The sequence below is a fragment of the Halichoeres trimaculatus genome, unplaced genomic scaffold (genome assembly GCF_033239565.1).
Source record: "Halichoeres trimaculatus isolate MK-OKI-2021-1 unplaced genomic scaffold, fHalTri1.1 fHalTri1_scaffold_5, whole genome shotgun sequence".
NCBI classification, from domain to species: domain Eukaryota; kingdom Metazoa; phylum Chordata; class Actinopteri; order Labriformes; family Labridae; genus Halichoeres; species Halichoeres trimaculatus.
Window position 1 is genome coordinate 34561929 of NW_027437183.1, and position 19129 is coordinate 34581057.

At 41.2% G+C, this 19129-nt stretch overlaps 1 protein-coding gene across 1 annotated transcript in view; it reads left to right on the plus strand.

Annotated features, from left to right (window-relative positions):
• LOC141790719 (protein crumbs homolog 2-like) overlaps positions 1-14040 on the plus strand; it is a 54241-nt gene extending 40201 nt beyond the window's left edge. The window contains exons 9-13 of the mRNA XM_074670774.1: positions 392-557; positions 3518-4373; positions 9459-9575; positions 9792-9918; positions 10007-14040. Coding sequence (XP_074526875.1) covers positions 392-557; positions 3518-4373; positions 9459-9575; positions 9792-9918; positions 10007-10228 — 1488 coding nt within the window. The 3' untranslated portion in view covers positions 10229-14040. The remainder of the gene's footprint in view (positions 1-391; positions 558-3517; positions 4374-9458; positions 9576-9791; positions 9919-10006) is intronic.
• The last annotated feature ends 5089 nt before the right edge of the window (positions 14041-19129 follow it).

Consider the following 19129-nt stretch of genomic DNA (forward strand, 5'->3'; position numbering starts at 1 on the left):
CTTTCAAACTATGCACAGTCCAAAAAACGTTTCGTTACACCTTACTAGATAGACTTGTAGACAGGATAGACATGAAAATGGACCAAACCAGAGTGGACTATGGATCAAACAGGTTTTTGACTTGTATTTAGCCGTCAGGAGAGTCTGTGATCATTGTTGTGTTCCTCTGGCGTGTGGCTCTAACACTGAACCATGCTAATGGTGTTAGCCCCCTGCCGTGCTCCCTGGTAGCTGGCTACATTGCTGTGCCACAGCTCTGTTAACACTGATCTGGTTGTGAGGACTTGATCTCTAAGTTTCTGCTCTATCCACTCTGGAGCTTCTTCACCTGAGGCTGCATCAGGTGAGGGATTGCTGCCATCTAATCCTCCCATCTGTGTTTTTCTCACAGAACGAGCCCTGCTCCAACGGCGGTCAGTGTCAGGTCACCTGGAATGACTTTGTGTGCAACTGTTCCTTTAAGTACTCTGGCCGGCTGTGTGAGACGCGTCTGTGGTGTGTGGACAAGCCGTGCACTGAAGGAGTGCGCTGTGAGGACCTGCAGGATGGTTACGAGTGTGAGTAATCCTTGGCAGAAACCGTTGCTCTTTAGTCGAGTCAGGTCAGGGTTATTGGTTTCCATCAGGCTTCTTAGAAAGTTTCTGAAGAACCAGGAAACAGAAGATGATCAGAAAAGATTTCCCATGCTAGACCCAACACCAGGCTGAAAGTAAAACTCTGAATACAAAAGATAACAAACTTAGACCGTGACTTTCAGAGTCTGCAGGACACACTGAGAAAACAGACAACTGTTTGAAACTGATATTTTTTCCAATATGATAAAAAAATAAAACAAAAAACAGAGATGAAATTATTTGTTTGTTTGTTTTTGTCCATATTTAGATTGTCTTTAGTGCATTGGCACCGTGGCTTAGAAAGGCAGACACAAATGCTGACAAAAGACAATGATGAGGTCACCACATGAGGATCTCCTGACAGGGGCAGGCCTCAAACACCAAGGCCTGCTCGTAGCTCTACCCAATACAGGCCTTCAGAGGAGCTGGCCAATCAGAGGAGAGAGGGTTTATGCAGAGGGGAACCTTAAAGAGACAGCAGCTGATACTGATAATTAGCCAAAAGCCAAATGAACGACTATCAGATCCTTCTCATACACAACCTAAGCTGGTGTGTCTACAGGGTAAAGGATGATTGTGGCTTTTGGTGCGAGGGCTAATACTGTCAGCAGAATCAGACAAATATGTCCAAGAGCTCCAAGCCCTTGAAATGAAGGAGCAGGCATATTGTCATGTACCAGTGACTATAAAGAGAGACCCTTTTTCACTGGCTACGTTTACATGCAGTCAATATTCTGGTTTCTGAAATATTCGGAATAACCTACATGTGTGAGCAAACAGGGTTATTCCTATTTACACGGTATCCCAATCAGAACAGCAACACACAGACAACATCTTGAAACACAGCGTCTGCTTCTTCTTAGATACCAACAGCAGTAACAACAACAACAGCGGCAGCACAGTAGACTTCCTATACTCAAAAGACAATGGTTGTGTCCGAAATCATTCACTCACCTACTTACTACTCAATATAGAGTGAATTAGATGTTGTGGACTATATAGTCCACTCACTCAGCTAAATTAAAACAACATTTCTGACACTACTCACTCACTCGCCAGCCACTGACAGTGACGTTATTACTCTTGCGCCACTCATGGATGGCTGGGAATGTAGAGTTATAACTTTTCTAAAACACTGCAAAACAGTATTTATTTCAGTCATAACTAGTATTATACTTAGCTTATTTTCTGCAATAGCCAAATATAATAGAATCACTTATTACACGTCATTTTTTAGATGAATAAACTGTATATTTGTGCAGCAACTTATGATGTGTTTTAGAATTACAAGGTCCAGTGAATGCATCACCTGCGATGAGCAGTTCAGCGGCTAACATCTGTGTTGTTTGTTTCTCTGCTCGAAGTTGTGAGTGTTAGTTAAGTGTTATTCTCTGACAGTTTTTAATGCTGTTTCATGTTATCAGTAATCAGTAATCGTGTAATCAGCCATTTCTTCTGTTTGAACTGCAATGCATGGTTGTATATATTGCTCATAGAGCATCGCTGAACACTAATTTTCAAAGTGCATTGTGGGATACATTGAGTGGACTATATAGTGAATGACCATGCTCACTCAGGTTTTGGACAGTACTACAAAATGGTGTTGTCACTATATAGTGGATAGGGAGTGATTTTGGACACAGACCAAGATTCCTTGCGAACAGAACATGTGCAAAACACAAGTTGATGCTCCTTTGGATGAGGAATTCCCTATCAGCATACACAAGGCTGAATATTGGGGTTAGAGAAGAAGGAACCCAGGGGGGATTGTCAGGTTTTGAAAAACGATAAATGGTGGTTATTGGTGTTTACAGGGCTGTTCACAACCTTCTTATTGAGGATATTCCCAATACTAAAGGGTTAATGACTGAATCTAAATGTAGCCACTGTCTCATCACTTATTCACTTGGTAATACTTTACTTAAGAGGTCTGCAAATTTCATCACACTTAGGTAATAATCAGACAGAGTTTTTTTCTTATTTCTTCAAAATTAGCACATAAGTTCTTTAAAATAATGTCCAAATTTGTCTTTTCTTTGAAATTTACTCCAAATTGCAAGGTAAAAAGGTGACAATTAGCAAAAAATTCATTTAAAATTGAAAAATTTGAAAAATGCCCTTACCTGATTGTGATAGACACTGTGAGTACAGGCACACTGCAAAACAGAATCTGGACAGAAGTTATGTGCTCATTTTCACCAAATTCTCATGAAATTTCGGAGGTAATTTAAAAAAAAAAAAAGAAAAACATAGTCTAATTTTCAACTAAGTGTGATGAAATTTGGGGGCCTCTAAAGTAAAGTGTTACCATTCCCTCTTCCTGTTTTCTTTCTCTCTCCACATTCCTGGATTCCAAAACACTGAGACTCCAAAAAGTTACCAAAATCCTCCGAACAAAGTGCAAAAGTGCAACTGCAAAAACACTCATCAATTAGAACCAAAGTAAACCCTGGTTGTTTCTTTCAAAGAGCCAGTATTATGAAGAGTCCTATCACTGGATCTCAGCACAGGAGTTACCTGAGGGTTGATAATCTCAGCTTCATATACAGAACCTCTAAACCTTGTTGTGATCCTCCAAACTAAAGAGAAATGTCTGAGCTGAGTGAGCCTCGTCTTGTTTTTGTGTCAGAGACGTGATAATGAAAACCTGCTGGTGCTGCCTTTCAGGGTGCTGCAGCCAAGCTGTGAATGTTTTATGCAGATGTTTTGCTGACACTACATATCCTGGATTTATGCATCACCAACTGAAACTGAGTTTACAATAAATAACAGCAAAGCAGAATGAAGACGCTTGCACATTAAGCTCTTCCTTCTGCTGTGTTGAGTTCATCTGTGTTCATCTGTTTTCCTGCGACTTGTTCAGAGTTTGACTCCAACGTTCCCTGATTTCTCTCCTCACACAGGTCTAACTCAGGCTGGTTTCCAGGACAACACTCTTCAGTACGTGGCTAACGGCTCCCTGCTCAGCCCTGTGACCAGCATCTCTCTGGAGCTGCGGACCCGTGACAGCGAAGGGGTCTTGATGCGAGCTGAAGGTCGAGCTGAAGTCTTCTGTTTGGGTCTGCTCAAATCCTCTCTGCTGGTCAAACTGGACAGTGGGACAGACTCTGAGCTGCTGGCCTTTACCAGTGACCGGCCCATCGCAGACGGAGCCTGGCACCTGGTCCAGCTGACCATGGTTGACCCCTCGCAGTCAGCCTCTCGCTGGCGTCTCACTGTGGATGGTCTGACAGTTGGCGGCACCTACGGTGAGGGCGGGAGCCTTAACTTCCTGAATGACACCAAGATCGTGCTGGCTGAGCAATACACGGGATGTTTGGGGGAGGTGAGAGTGGGCGGAGTCTACTTACCACTTGTAAAAACACAACCCCCACCTCAGATGAGCCGCTTCACCAGACTGGACGGGCATGAGCCAACCATCGGCTGTCATGGTTTACCAATCTGTGATTCTGAGCCGTGCCTCAACGACGGTGTGTGTCAGGACCACTTCAATGAGTTTAACTGTAGCTGCAGTGCAGGCTGGGAGGGGAGAGTGTGTGAGGCAGAGATAAACGAGTGCTCCCCAAACCCCTGTGTCTACGGGACCTGTACGGACCTCCTGGCAGACTACCAGTGTGACTGTGAGCCAGGATACACTGGCAAAAACTGCCAGGACGAGGTGGATAACTGTCTGGAGTTTAGCTGTGTCAACGGAGGAACCTGTCTGGAACCAAGTCACACGTGTGTGTGTCCTCCAGGCTTCATAGGCAAACGTTGCCAGTAAGTACAGACTCTCTTTACTTCTGCAGCACATTTACAACAACAGCTCGTGTTTACGATGAATATACAGTGGGGAAAATAAGTATTGAACATGTCAACTTTCTTCTCATTACTTTTATTTCCAAAGATGCAATTCAAACAGAATGTCTACCAGACATTGGTATTAACTCAAATAAACCACACATGAAAAGAAATCACAACGTTCAGGTCCATAAATAATGAATGTGTGAAATTAAGTGCGATAACACAGGAAAAAAGTACTGAACACACCATGGAAAGGCTGAATACTTTGGCAAGAAAATGCACCATACCACCTGAAATCTGTCAGTAATTATTACTTGAACTTTCAATTAGTGCAAACCAACATCAGCTGGGCTAGAGCAAATTGATGGTCCTATAAAAAAATTGTTTTTTCACCAAGCAGTTAAATACGACACATCTCATGATGGGTAAAGGCAAAAGAGCTCTCTGAAGACATTCACAACCTGATTGTTGCTCAGCATCAGTGTGGAACTGGTTACAGACTTACATCAAAGCACCTGAATATTCCAGTCAGCACCGTTAGGATCATTATTCACAAGTGGAAGAAGCACCGCCTTACCATCAACAGGCCACGCACAGGAGCTCCTTGCAAGATTTATGACCAGAGAGTCAGAAACATAGTCAGAAGAGTTCTCAACAAGCCAAGGACCACCCTGAAAGTGCTCCAGAAAGACTTGGAGGCAGCAGGTACAATCGTTACAGAGAAAACAATAGGGAATGCACTCCACTGTGATGGCCTCTATGGACGCTCAGCCCACAAGACTCCATTCCTCAAGAAAAGGCATGTTGAAGCTGGTTTAAAGTTTGCTAAACAGCATCTTTACAAGCCTGTAGAATACTGGGAGAATGTTTTCTGGTCAGATGAGACCAAATTGAACTTTTGGGCTGTCATACTACAGACCATGTTTGGAGGAGAAATGGCACTGTACATCACCCAAAAAACACTACACCAACAGTGAAGTTTGGAGGTGAAGCATCATGGCATGAGGTTGTTTCTCATCTCATGGTATTGACAAACTTCATATAATTGACGGAGCAATGAATGGAGCCATGTATGGGGAAATTCTTGATCTGAATCTACTGCCATCCACCAGGATGATGAAGATGAGACCTGGCTGGACCTTCCAGCAGGACAACGATTCAAAGCACACGGCAAAGTTGACTCTTAAATGGTTTCAAACAAAGAAAATCAATCTGTTAGAATGGCCTAGTCAATCACCTGAGATGAATCCAATTGAACATTTGTGGAAAAAACTAAAGAAAAGGGTTCACCAGAGGGCACCAAAAAATATTCAAGATTGAAAGACAATTTGTGCAGAGGAATGGGCCAAAATCACACCTGAGCAGTGTGGGCCATTAGTTAAAACATACAAGAAGCGTCTGGAAGCTGTCATTGCAAACAAAGGCTTCTCCACTAAGTATTAGATGAGTCTCAGTTAGTGTGTTCAATACTTTTTTCCTGTGTTATTGTACTTAATTCCACATAATCATTATTTATGGACCTGAGCATTGTGATTTCTTTTCATGTGTGGATTATTTGAGTTAATATCAATGTCTGGTAGAAATTTTGTTTTAATTGCATCTTTGGAAATAAATGTGACAAGAAAAAAGTAGACACATTCAATACATATTTTCCCCACTGTAACTATGGTGATGTCATAATTAAAAGGCAAAAAGCAGCCTCCCCTGCAGAATATTTCTAATCATACAATCCAGGGATGTCTGACAAATAACTGAACAGTCTTCACCTTCTTTACACTCTTGATAATCTCAAACTTTGAGTTATAATCTCAGCTTTGACTTTAGTTTAAGAAATGCTCTGCTTTCTATTTGTGGTGCGTTAGTAATGAAAACAGTGTTGATGAACTAGCAGGTTGAAGTGTATGCAGAGTAAACAGTGTGGAGAGCAAAAGTAGGCAGAGTACAGGATGTGGTGACATTAGTCTGCTCCTCTTTTGACTTAAGAGAGGAAAATAAAATCAGATGCAGCTGTGTTGCAAAAAAAAAGAAGTCATTATTTAGGTTTCCATTTTTCTTGAAGATGGACCTAAAAAAAAAAAAAAGCTTTTCTGCTTTGACTTTTTACAAATCTACATCACAGCGTTGTGAACTTGAGCACAGAAAGATGGAAACAAATGCACGACACCAAACCAAGTTCCAAAAGGCAAAACGGTTTAAAGGAACTCTGCCAACACTCCTGATTTCTATAGAGGTCACCGCTTTTTAACCCTCTCTCTCCTGCTTAACTCCTGATTTGTAATTTCTCATGATTTTCTCCTGTTTTTTCACATTGCAACTGTAGCAGGTACATCCAGAAGCAACTGTTTGGTGGACCTTAGAGCTGGAGTATTGATCAGCTAAGACTTTTACAACCCTAAAGGCAAAGTAACTTTTCATCAGTCAAAACTGAGTTGACACTGGAAATGTGCTTTTTGACATCCATTTATCATCTGACTTCTCAAAAACAAAATTTCCCCCCTCATTGTTCTTGAAACTACTTTTGTCCCCTTGCACCGGGAAAACCTTCAGATAAGTGCAGCTCATGCTAAACTCATATTTGTCAGTGTTTTTCAGACGTGAAACCCGTGCCAGCCAATCAGAATGAACCCCGTCATTTAGTTTTGACGTTGGAGAATCAAAAACTCTGTTCTCTGGCGTCTACACAAACCATGAAACCAGAGTTTTCCAAAGTCTTCACTTTGGCTGTAGTTTTGAGAAAACATTATTTTTGGGGACGTAGAGCTGTGGTTTCATGTGGATGACAGGCCTGAAGGTATGAAAATATGCAGTTTCCCAGATAACCGGCAATGTGTGGACATGGTCTAAGTTTCCTGTTGGAACTGTGTCCCCCTTCAGAAAATAGATGGGTGTCAAATTTGCTGTATCTCCAAACTTCAGACGAAAAACAACAAAAACAACAAAATTTAAAGCACTTGGGGCCAGAGCTTTGTCAGTGGAAACCCAAAGATCCAGTGCTAAGTCAGGCACTGGCCTGGAACTAGCATTAGCACCAATTCAGTTGAAAAGGGGTATTTCTGTTTTCACTGACAAAGCTCTGGCTCCAGATGCTAAAAACTGGTGCTTAGCAAACACCAACTCTTTGTTGATCCAGAGTGAAAAATAGTGATTCTTAGACAGAAAAGGGGCTGAGAGGGTCGTCTGTTGATTTGTTGGTGTTTTCTCATTCAAAAATTAAAAAGGAGGTAGAATGGAAGCAGCAGTGCTTTGCCTCTTATAGATCAAGTTTATACCTTGTTGTTTCATTCAACAGACTAGTTTAGTTCAACAGACTAAATACCCTTTTGGGGTGTATTTTGGGTTATCCATGATAGGATGTCATTTCTGCCACATAGTCCTGTGCTCTCTGTATCAAGCTCTGCAGAGTTGCATCCCAATACATTCACAAACACGCACGGCAAAGAGATTTTTTTTAAGGTCTCCTAACACCATCTTGTTGTTGCAGCTGTTGATTGATGTTCCTTGAAGGAACACAATTAGAACCAACATCCAACTAGACTGGATGGCCCTGAGCTTTTTAAATTTCAATGAAAATATAACTGAACTGATCATTTTTGGCCCTAGTGGAGCCCAGGTAGCACCTCTCAGGTACCTAGACCCACTTTTACCTTATTTTAAACCCACAGTTTTAAATCTTGGTGTAAAGATTGACAGTGATTTTAAATTGGATCAACAAATTAATTCAGTTGTTAAATCCAGTTTTTATCACCTCAGGCTTTTATCCAAGATTAAATTGGTTTTATCTTTTAACGATTTTGAGCGGGTAATTCATGTTTTTATTTCTACGCGACTAGACTACTGTAATGCTCTGTACGTTGGTGTAAATCAGGCTTCTCTCGCGCGCTTACAGCGAGTCCAGAATGCAGCTGCTCATCTTTTAACAGGAGCACAAAAGCATGAACACATCACTCCGATCCTGGAGTCCCTCCATTGGCTTCCCGTTCATTTTAGGATTCATTTTTAAATTTTATTGTTTGTTTTTAAATCTTTTCAAGGATCAGCACCCCAGTACATCTCAGATCTTTTACATATTTACACTCCCTCGCGGTCCCTGAGGTCTGCTGATCACTTTCACCTCGTGGTCCCAAAAACTTGATTAAAGACCCGAGGTGATCGAGCCTTTTCGGTGGTGGCTCCCAAATTATGGAATAATCTCCCACTCAATATAAAAACATCCCCCACCCTAACGACTTTTAAATCACGTCTTAAAACTCACTTTTATTCTTTGGCTTTTAACTCAGCATGAGAGTTGTGTGATCCGTGTCCTTTTATGCCTTTTATGGTCTTAACCCCCTTTTTTTTATGACTCTTATTTGTTTTTATGTGTTTTGTAAATTTATTTTATTTCTTTTATGTTATTTTAACTGTGCAGCAATTTGGTGAACTTAAATGTTTTTAAAAATGTGCTCTATAAATAAAGTGGATTGGATTGGATTGGAACTAAGCACTAGCGCTGCCACTAGCACCGAATAAGTGCTGGTGGAAAAGGGGTATAAGAGTTACAGTATCAGAGATGTTAAAATGAAAAGGTACATATCGCCCTCTATGAGCCTTCATGATGAACCTTTTACCTTAAATATCAGACTCAAGCGAAAGAGGCGGGACTTAATCAAAGACGCGTCTGTCAAATGAAAAACACCGTCAATCACACACCAAGACTCTTAACAGAGAAGCGAGCACCAGCAGCTGGAGGGCTGAGAGTGCATGTATTCAGTAGTTCAAGGAGTCCCAACACTGTGGCCTCGGCCTTTCCTCAAATGATTTCAGAAAACTCTGGCTCAGTCATGCTTTTTGAGTCGTTCTGTAGAAATGTTACATCTTTTGTTTATTTCACTTGACTGCCTAAACTGAGGCCCTCCACACCAAGACTGGAAGACTGTGTCTAAAATCAGTCACTCCAGGAGTGCTTCATGGGTTCTTAGGTCCTGTGTACCAGGGAGGATACCCAGTCTTATAATGAAAACATAAAAATATCAACTACTGTGGACTGTAATGTGATTTTTTTTGTGTGTTTAAAATGAAAAGGTGGCGCTTCCCTCCAGCAGCGTGTGATGCAGACAGAGAGTGTCTGAATGGAGGGGTCTGTATCGGAGGGGACGCTGGAGGAAACTGCACCTGCAAGCCTGGATACACGGGTGACAGGTGAGAGCAGACCACTGCACACACACACACGCACACACACACACACACACACACACACACACACACACACACACACACACACACACACACATGCACCTGCTGCTCAGGAAAGTGTGTCTGAACCACATCCAAGTGTAAAGGTCAGGGGGATGAGTGTGTGTGTGTGTGCTGCTCTGTCAGTCAGCGTTGTGTTTAAACCTGGGTGATGTGTTTCAGGTGTGAGACAGAAATAGACGAGTGTGCGTCCAGCCCCTGTCAGAACGGAGGCACCTGTCTGGACAGACTCAACCACTTCCAGTGTGTGTGTGCGCCTGGCTACAGCGGGAAACTGTGTGAGAGAAACGTAAGTGATGGACGAGACATTTCTCCTCTCTGGATTTGAGTTTTTCTACTTTGAAACCACTTGTGTTTGACATCACGTTGTCTTGCAGAAAGGACAGCAGAGGGAGCGAGTCCCCTGGCTGGCGGTCACCATCCCCCTCACCACACTGTGTGTGTTGCTGGCCATCCTCGTGGTGTTTTTCCTCATCATGACCGCCAGGAAGAAGCGTCAGTCAGAGGGCACGTACAGCCCCAGCGCTCAGGAGGTGGCCGGGGCCCGGCTGGAGATGGGCAGTGTCCTCAAAGTGCCGCCAGAGGAGAGGCTGATCTGAGTCGTGAGGAGGACGAGGGCTCACACACGCTGCTGAGGGGGAACATATGCTCTGCAGGGTCATACTGCTGAGCCTCTGCTGCTCTACGAGGCAGTGATGGAGGACAAATCAATGACTAAGTGTCCACCTGGGAAAACTACTGACAACAAGGCCTCTGAGATGGACGGGTAAAGACCTGAAGCTGAGGCGGGACGTGTCCTGATTACTCATACGAGGTGGAGGGAGGCTCTGACCCTGGATGTGTCTTGTAAAATGGAGTTTTGAAGACTTTTTCAAGCTGAAATCTCAAAGAGGATGGCATGTACTACAACATGAATGAAGAAAATCACCTGAATGTGTGGATGTGAATTCACAGCGGTGGAAAATTCCTCAAATTCTGGCCCTCTGTACAGACCTGTCAGGCACGGTATTTCATCATTTATGGTTCAGCAAAGAAAATATGTGGAATGTGAAGAAAGGAGAAAACACTGCATCCTTCCAAACATACGTTTCAGCTTTTTGTGAAATGTGGTCGCACACAGGACCACAAACTGCTGCAGCACTTCAGCTTTGTATCTCTGAATGCTGGACTCAGACATCCCCCGTAATGATTTCATCTCTTTCACCTGGTGTCCTTTTTGTCCCTGATCTAACAGGAAGCTGGCGTTTTAATTTTTCAGCAGCTGTTGAAGAAGTAACTCACATTTAATCCAAACCTTGTGTCCTTTGCTAAATCAGAAATGTGAAATTAATCGCTGATCCCTGAGGATCTCAGACGCCTGATATGTATTCAAAAACAAACATGTCTAAGTTAAAGGGCAGTATCGACCTCAAGCCGAGCTTTCACAGACTGTGGTGTAAATAACTGCTGTAATATAACGTCTATGTGCACTGTACGGCTCGAGCAGCCAACCACTTTTTATTTTGGTCTTTTTTTTTTATTCCTCACTGTTTCTGCTCTGTGTGTTTTGTGTGTTGTTTATAATTTTTCTTTAAAGGGTCAAGTCACTGTATTTTTTTCTTTTTTTGTAATGTTGACAAAGAGAGCAGTATTTAACTGTAGGAGTGTTTTAACTGTGAACTAAGGTGGTCGGATCAGTAACGATGAGCAGAAATAACAATAGGAAGAAGAATCAAACAGAGAATTTACACTTGTTGTGAAGCTAAGTTGAAGCATCAGTGCAGCATTTTGGATGATCCATTTATCTGCGTTCTTTTAAAGAGTGGGACAATGAAGTAGAATGTCCAAAGATACAGGAGAAGTCAGGAGGTTGTGGTGACACTGCATGTCAGCATGTGGTTCTGATCCCATGTTTGGTGGAACAGCATAAGACCAGAGACCTGGGTTTTCACTACTGTTCCTGGGCTGGCACAGATAGAAAATAAAAGTTTTCCCTTCAGGCTCTATGCACAGGTTTGGTCCACTTAAGTGTCAGAAAATCATAAGGCCTTTCAGTCAGCAAATCAGAAGCATAATTAGTTTGGATTTAGAAGTATAAACAGAATTCAAATATTACTTTCCAACTATTTGGCCCTCTGATTTTATGACTAATGGGCCTTCTGGTTTTCTAACTAACAGACGTTCTGGTTTTCTGACTGACGAGCCTTTTGACTAATGGGCCTTTACATTTTCTGACTATTGGGCCTTCTGGGTTCCTGACTAATGGGCTTTCTGGGATTCTAACTGACAGACGTTCTGGTTTTCTGACTATTGAGCCTTTTGGCAAATGGGCCTTTAAATTTTCTGACTCTTGGGCCTTCTGGGTTTCAGACTAATGGGCTTTCTGGTTTTCTTACTAACAGACGTTCTGGTTTTCCGACTATTGAGCCTTTTGACTAATGGGCCTTTTAATTTTCTGACTGTTGGGCGTTTTGGGTTCCTAACTTATTGGCCTTCTGTTTTTTGACCAAGAGGCATTCTAGTTTTCTGACTAACAGACCTTCTTACGAACAGGTGTTCTGGTTTTCTGATGAACAGCCTCTCTGATTGTCTGACCAATAGACCTTCTAACTCTCTGACTAACTGGTCTTCTGACAATAAGGTGGACTCCCTTTCACTGCATCTCATTTTCTAAACAAAGAGAAAAATCCACCTTTTCACAGAAAAGCTTAAAACGAAGGCCTTAATCTTGAGTGTTCTGTTTTGGGCTCTTCATTCCTCTTGATCACAAACCACTGAAGTGATTTTAACACACAGTGAATCACATCATCTGCAAAGAGCCATATCCTGAATCTGTCGCTTCAACCTTAGGCACCTTCGTCTCTCAGGCTGTCTTAAAAACACTGTGAGGAATAACTGAATTTAAAACAGTCTCACTCTTACACTGAAGCCTCCCAAACAGGAAAACTAGACTATCAGTTCAAAGATGGGATATTTCTTTAAACCATCTTTCAGTTCCTGTTTAGGTCACACATTAAAAGGAACAAGCTGAGTTGATATTCATTCCTGACCCTGAGCTTTAGATCGTTTTCATTTGGCATCATATTTTGTCCCCATGGCTGATTCTGGAGCAGGACCAACAAAATGACTTCCTCTTGAAATTTTGTTTTAGACGGAGAAACTCAAAAACCAGGCTTTGCTAGCTAAAAGAACTTGACAACTAATACCAAGATTTAATGCTAAAGCCAGCTTGTTTCACTGATCTGTGAGGAATAAAGAGATGAATCGTGTGCATTTTCACATTTTTCTGACATTTATTAAAGCTCACATCATGACACTGGACGATGTTAAACCTGATGCCTGCTTACCTTTCCAGAGCTACCTAACGGTAATAAATCAAAGTTAAGTTGTTGTTAGGTTAAAGTTAGTAATTGGTCATTTCAGCCAGCTCTTCTCTTACTTTTCATAAACTCTGTGTACAGTAGAGATGCAGTGTGAACCCTGAAAAAGTTAAGAACTGTCCACATACAGTGATGACAACTGCATGGATGAGATTTGTGACAGATACAAATTATGAAGTCGTTGCCTGAACAGAGGACCATCCCCTCTCCTTGATACTGCATGTTCAAATGCTCTCTGGCTTGATAAAACACCTTTGTGCCAATGCATACACTAAGATTTGTGCATGATGCAAGACTCAACCTGCACAAACAGCAGGTGTATTACAGTATTTCAGAACTGGAAGTATTCTGGTTCTCCTTTCTCTGCTTTTAGTCCAAGTTATGTTCATGAAATGTGTCTGCATGAGTCCAGATCTGGACGTTGTAGGCGTGTCTCAGAAAGAAAGCAGATAAGTGTGTGCTCTAAGAGATTGGCTGACTGAAGGGGTCTTCACTGTAAATAATCTCACCTCCAAAGCTGCTCCAAGTATTTTGAACTCATAGAGAGATAAGAGATAACATTTGATAACTACTGATCAGACCACCCTAGAGATGTAATGAAATGGGCTCAAACTCAGATCTGTCCTAAGTGTCTGAGGCCACTGCACTCGTATTTGAACTCCAGGAAGTCACACCACTCTCACGCCTTTCACTCTCTCCTCTTCAGACCTGCTCACTTTGTGAACAGATTTCACAGGAAACTAAAGGTGCTGATATGACAGAAACTAGACAAGCTCACTGTTACAGATCTAATCCAAACAGTTAGTGAAAGGAGGTAGAAAACACTGGTGCAGCTGAACATAAGATGAGGTGTGGGTTAGGTTTGGAGGACCCAATGAACAAATGTAAAATGTACTTTGTTTATTTTTTGTCAGTGTTTATTTCTTGTAACAGTGACCTGAGATTTCTCATGTCTGGGGCTCATGGATTACGTATGTTGTATTGATCTTGGGCATTTTCCTGGTTAAAATTGGAAGATGGCGACTCATTCTCACCCCCAACCTGCTGAAAAAGTAAAAACTTCAAAATATGCTTCAGGTTCTCCACAAGTGTCATTTTTCCATCAGTCTTTAAAGAAGGGGTACTCTGCTTTCCCATATTTTAAACATGGATATGAAGTACCAATGCTGGATGTTCAAACTGAGTGTGTGCAGATTTTCAAACCTCTACATATTGATACATTGTAGAATTCCCTGAATCTGTCTGTACACTGATTAAAACAGTCTGTTTCCAAAATAACACAAAATATTCAGGAGATCTTCACAGGACTTGATGAAATGATGATGTCATTATATAAGGATCTCCTAACTGGTTCATGAGGGATGGGCCTCAAACACCAAGGACTGTCAATGGCTGTGCCCTCAACAGGCCTCCAGGGGGGGCTGGCCAATCAGAGGGAAGGGGGTTTGTAGAGTGGGTAGTCTTAAAGAGACGGCAGCTAAAACAAAGTGTTTCAGTTAGAGGCTAAAATAAGTTTCTTTCATTTTTTTATGTAAAACAGAGAAAGAAAAAAAGAGATTTTGGTCTTTAGTCTGTAAATCATGTAAGAGTACTGCGAGGACACCAGAGGGACAAGAAAAATGGTGCGTTCCATTAACATCACAACTGGGAAGCATGGAGTGGGGATGACATCACCTCCGAGTTAAAAGCGTTCCAGTTGCAAAGTTGGGAAAACTTACCATAACAGCAATATTTCTTTATATAAAGATCTGATAATAATATATAGAGAGCTGATTTGTTGCAACCAACACTAGTCAGAAATGCAAAAAAAAAAAAAAAATTATAACAGGAGCTTAATTACTGTTTACACCCGGGGCAGCCACCTTTGAATGTAAACTTGGGGTTGGTGATCCACCAACTTCCCAGTAGGAAATTCCAACCTCAAGAGAGATCTTCTGAGAGATTTCCTACTCAGAACTGGTAAATTCTGACTTCTGAGTACAAATGGAACGCACCAAAAACCTCAAAACAAAAAACAAAACAAACAAAAACTCTTTAAGTTTATCTGAAAAAAAAGTGGGTTTAACTACAAATATTTTTAACTTGTACCTTTTTTGTTTACCAAATCATTTTCTTTCGTCTTAACCTAAACATGTCCGCCTGTTTTGAAGACTTTGATTGTCTCTATTGAATAACAAGGTCAGTCTTGGCCTCAGTCACAGACTCAGGGCCAATCCCAAGTGTACCCCTTAGCCCTCCCCCTTTGTCTTACCCCTTTCTCTACCCCTCTCTCGTGGCTCTGTGTTTTGAGGCCAAGGTGAAGGGGTGAAAACACATCCCTATGGAATGATCATAGACTGTATAAAACATGGATGTAGTCTCGCCGACGTCACCCGTCATTTCTGAAATGGAAAATGAAGCACATCGGCTAAAGCGGCCATATTGGGAGTCGCAAGGGCTTTGCGTACAGCCATAGGGCACCTGTCAGTCACATGACCCTCAGCTGTGCCTCTTATTGGGGGAGCTGGCGATCTTAATATCCTCTGAACGGTTGAGTTAGAAAAAAATTCACGCCCCTACAGTGGGGGCTGTTAGTAAAATTAGCAACATAGAGGTTTTTTAAACCAGGCTGTAAATAGATTAATTTCTGCTTTGAAAACAGCTTTTTTTGGCTTGGTGTGTTTGTGACTTCTGGTACTTCCGGAACCAGCCTCAAGTGAACACTCAAGAAACAGCAGATTTTAGCACTTCTGCATTGTCTCATATTCTTAGACTTGAGGTTGCTGCTTGGGAATGATACACCATTCATTTTCTGCCATGTCATCACTCCTAGCCACTTTCTGGCCTTGTCCTAGGCAGATGGGGCTATTACTTGTTGTCTTCCAAGATGGCGTCTCCCATTATGTCACCCTGCAGGGTACGCCCTGACAAGCAGGGGTAGACTTTTTAGTCTTGGGTGCCCCAACTAGAGCCTTCACTCCAATATAATTTATTTTTGCTTATTTGTGCAACAATAAGATCTACAGACTACAGCTCTAACAAAAAAGGGAAGAAACTGACAAACAGCTAGACTTCAGTTCCTCTGAAGTGTTGAAAACTGAGGGAAACATTTAACAACTTCTTTATATTCACTGAGTTTAATCCATCATTTAAATATTTTCAGAGTATCAAACCAAAGAGACAGATTTTGTTCGTCTGGGGCTCAGATTAGCTGAACTGTTGAACCTCTGTCAGATTCCTCCTCCATTAAAAACATCTTTGTTTTTCATGGTACTCAGCTCCTCCTGCTGCCCCCTCACTCTCTTTTTGAAGATGAAGCATTCCTGTGATTCTCTGAGTGACTCCCACCCAGCCCGGCTGCTCAGTCAGGGCTTCTTCTCCATGAGGATGGCGAGTGAAGCAGGACAGCCGTCCTCCTCCTCCTTCACATCCTCCTCCTCCTCTGAAGAGGAAGACACTGGCATGTAACGCTATGATCTCCTACTTCAAAAGAAAACAGACTAGAAAGAAAACAAAAGTTTTGTTTTATAAGAAGTATGTGAGTTTAGAAACTTAAAGGAGACACATCAAAATCATCATTTTGGTACTTTAATTCAAAAGATGTCATGGGCCAATGCAAAGGGATGTAGCTGTTTTGTTTCTGTTACAGTTAGCCAAACATGCAGTCATGAAGAATTTCAGTAACACCCAAGCTTTTCACCACCAACAAAAAGACACCTACGAAGCAGCAAAAGATCTGTATCTCTAACCAGTCTGATGTGGCAAAACCTCCTCCAAGAACACTTTTTGGTTTGTTTCCACTGACAACAACTGACTTCATCCTGCTGCCCCAAAAACTCACCAGAGCACCAAACATGGGTTAATCCACAACAGAGAGAAATCTGTGACAAATGCACTCTTTCCTCGTTGAGCCTTTTCTGAGCTCTTCCCTAAACAAACGGTTATTTCTGAACATTGTTGTTAAAGATTCATGTCTTCAGCAGAAATGGATGGGCTCAGAGCAGAGTGCTGCAGACCATGAAGGGAAGAAGATTACTGACACACAAACACACCACACTGCAGTTTGCTGGAAAATGGATAAAGAAACAAGAATTCTAATAATAAATAAAAAGGTTAATCTGTATCCAACACAAAGCTTCTTCAGAAGAGAAAACTATTGGAACATATTTAGGACATAATTAAAATTATATTGCAACATGAAAATAAAAATATGCAATAAAGGAAACACATTTTCATTTAAAAAATATAGGGGTATCATTTGAGTCATAATGGAAATGAAAGGTCAAATATCCATTGTCATTTCATCTTGCAGACCCCACTTCATGTGACATAGTTCAAATAAAAAGAAAAAGGTCTTTGCATGTTATTTTTTCAAGAAATGGTCTGCTAACTGTTTGACATACTTCAAATAAAAGTCCAAGGTAAAAATAAAAATGCAATAAATAAAAGACATTTTCATTATCCTGTTAGGGAAGCACATTGTTTTAAATATTTTATTTACATATTTAATTTGTCATTTCCATAAAAACCACCCTGATTTCCTTTTATTGGCAGGACTTGGCAAAATAAATAAATAAAATAAAATAAAAATAATAATAAAAAAAATTGATAGTAAAGAGCTTCCTATTGAATAAGTTCTGCTTTAACTCTGAAGCCGTGAAAAGTTTCTCATATACTATTTTACATGAATTTTAACAAACTGTAAGATTAAAAAGTAAAAAAGAAAAACATTTGGAATGTCTCCCTTTGTATGTAATGAGTTAAAAAAGTGTATGCAACTTTAACATTTTGAGTGGAGTAATGCAGGAAAAAAGGTAAATTTCCTTACAATGACACATCAGAAGCTGCATTCCCATCACACTTTTTAAAAAAAAATTCAAAAAAAGTGATGTTTTTCTGAAATTTCGATAAAGTTGAATTGCGCCTCGCCATTGTAACTAGAATTGCACACAGTTTATTGAGTAAAATCGCAAGTTGAAGGAAGGATTGTAACCAGTGTAAACATTGATATCCCAAACGTTTTGGGAGCCTGAACTTTCATTTTGATGGGATTTACTGTTGTTGCTGATTTTGTCCACAGACAAAGGCAGAGGGCATTTAAATATGAACTCCAGGCTTTGTATGTGTGGCATGTAAGAGGGACTTCTGGGAGAGGACCGTGGAAGAGTTCACAGAGGAGTCGTGGATCCAAAACTACAGGATGACCCAGCCTACATCCAACATACTGTGTGGTTGGATAGAGGATCTAGTTAGACCAGACCTGTTTTCCTGTTTGGAGAGAGAGATTCAAATCCAGTGAGGGAGGTATGTCAGTTATTAAAAAAACAACTCATGAGAGCGCAAAAACTTTTGCCCAGTTCTAGATGTACTCAAATGCAACCATAGAAATGAGCTGACTATTGTCCCCAGCCTGGTTTTTATATGTTCCAATTATATTTGAGTATGATAAGTCCACGATTTACACCTAGCACACAACATGATGATAAAATGGACAATGTTCTGTACACCCAGATATAAATCACATTCAATAATCAGAGGAGTAGCTCAGCTTTGCTTTATTCCAACACATCTGTTCAAAACAGGATATATTTTGCAGATTGTCAAAAAAAATCTGACTCACTATTTGTTGTCACTCAGTACCCTCTCATTTTCTTCTTTGGGTGTACCTGACCAGGGCTTGTATGCACGTTGAGTCATCCTAACCTCTGCTATGAAACAGCCCGTTTGGCTGCAGCGTTAGCCCCATGCAGGACTGCAAACAATCGTCCAGTAAACTAATGACACCATGAGAGAGACACAGGGGCAGATTACGTCATGATTAAGGGAAACCTCCTGGAAAACCATATCAAGCAATGTCGAACTGCGCATGTCTACCACTCATTAACCTGGAGAGCAGTAACAGTGCCTGAGAGAAGATCAAGAAAAACATTTTACAGCCGGAGAAATTGAGATTTTATTACAGAAATACACAAACAACTGTTATCAGTGAAACAATCAGGTAAACAAAGAGAAAGAGAAAGTTTGGCTCAGGATCTTAAAGGGGACATATCATGCTGATGCCTGATTTAATACTTACATATAATATAATAAATTTGAAAACAAGACCTTACACCCCCTAAATTTTCAAAAAATGAGATATTGTATTTTTTCTGATATCCTAGA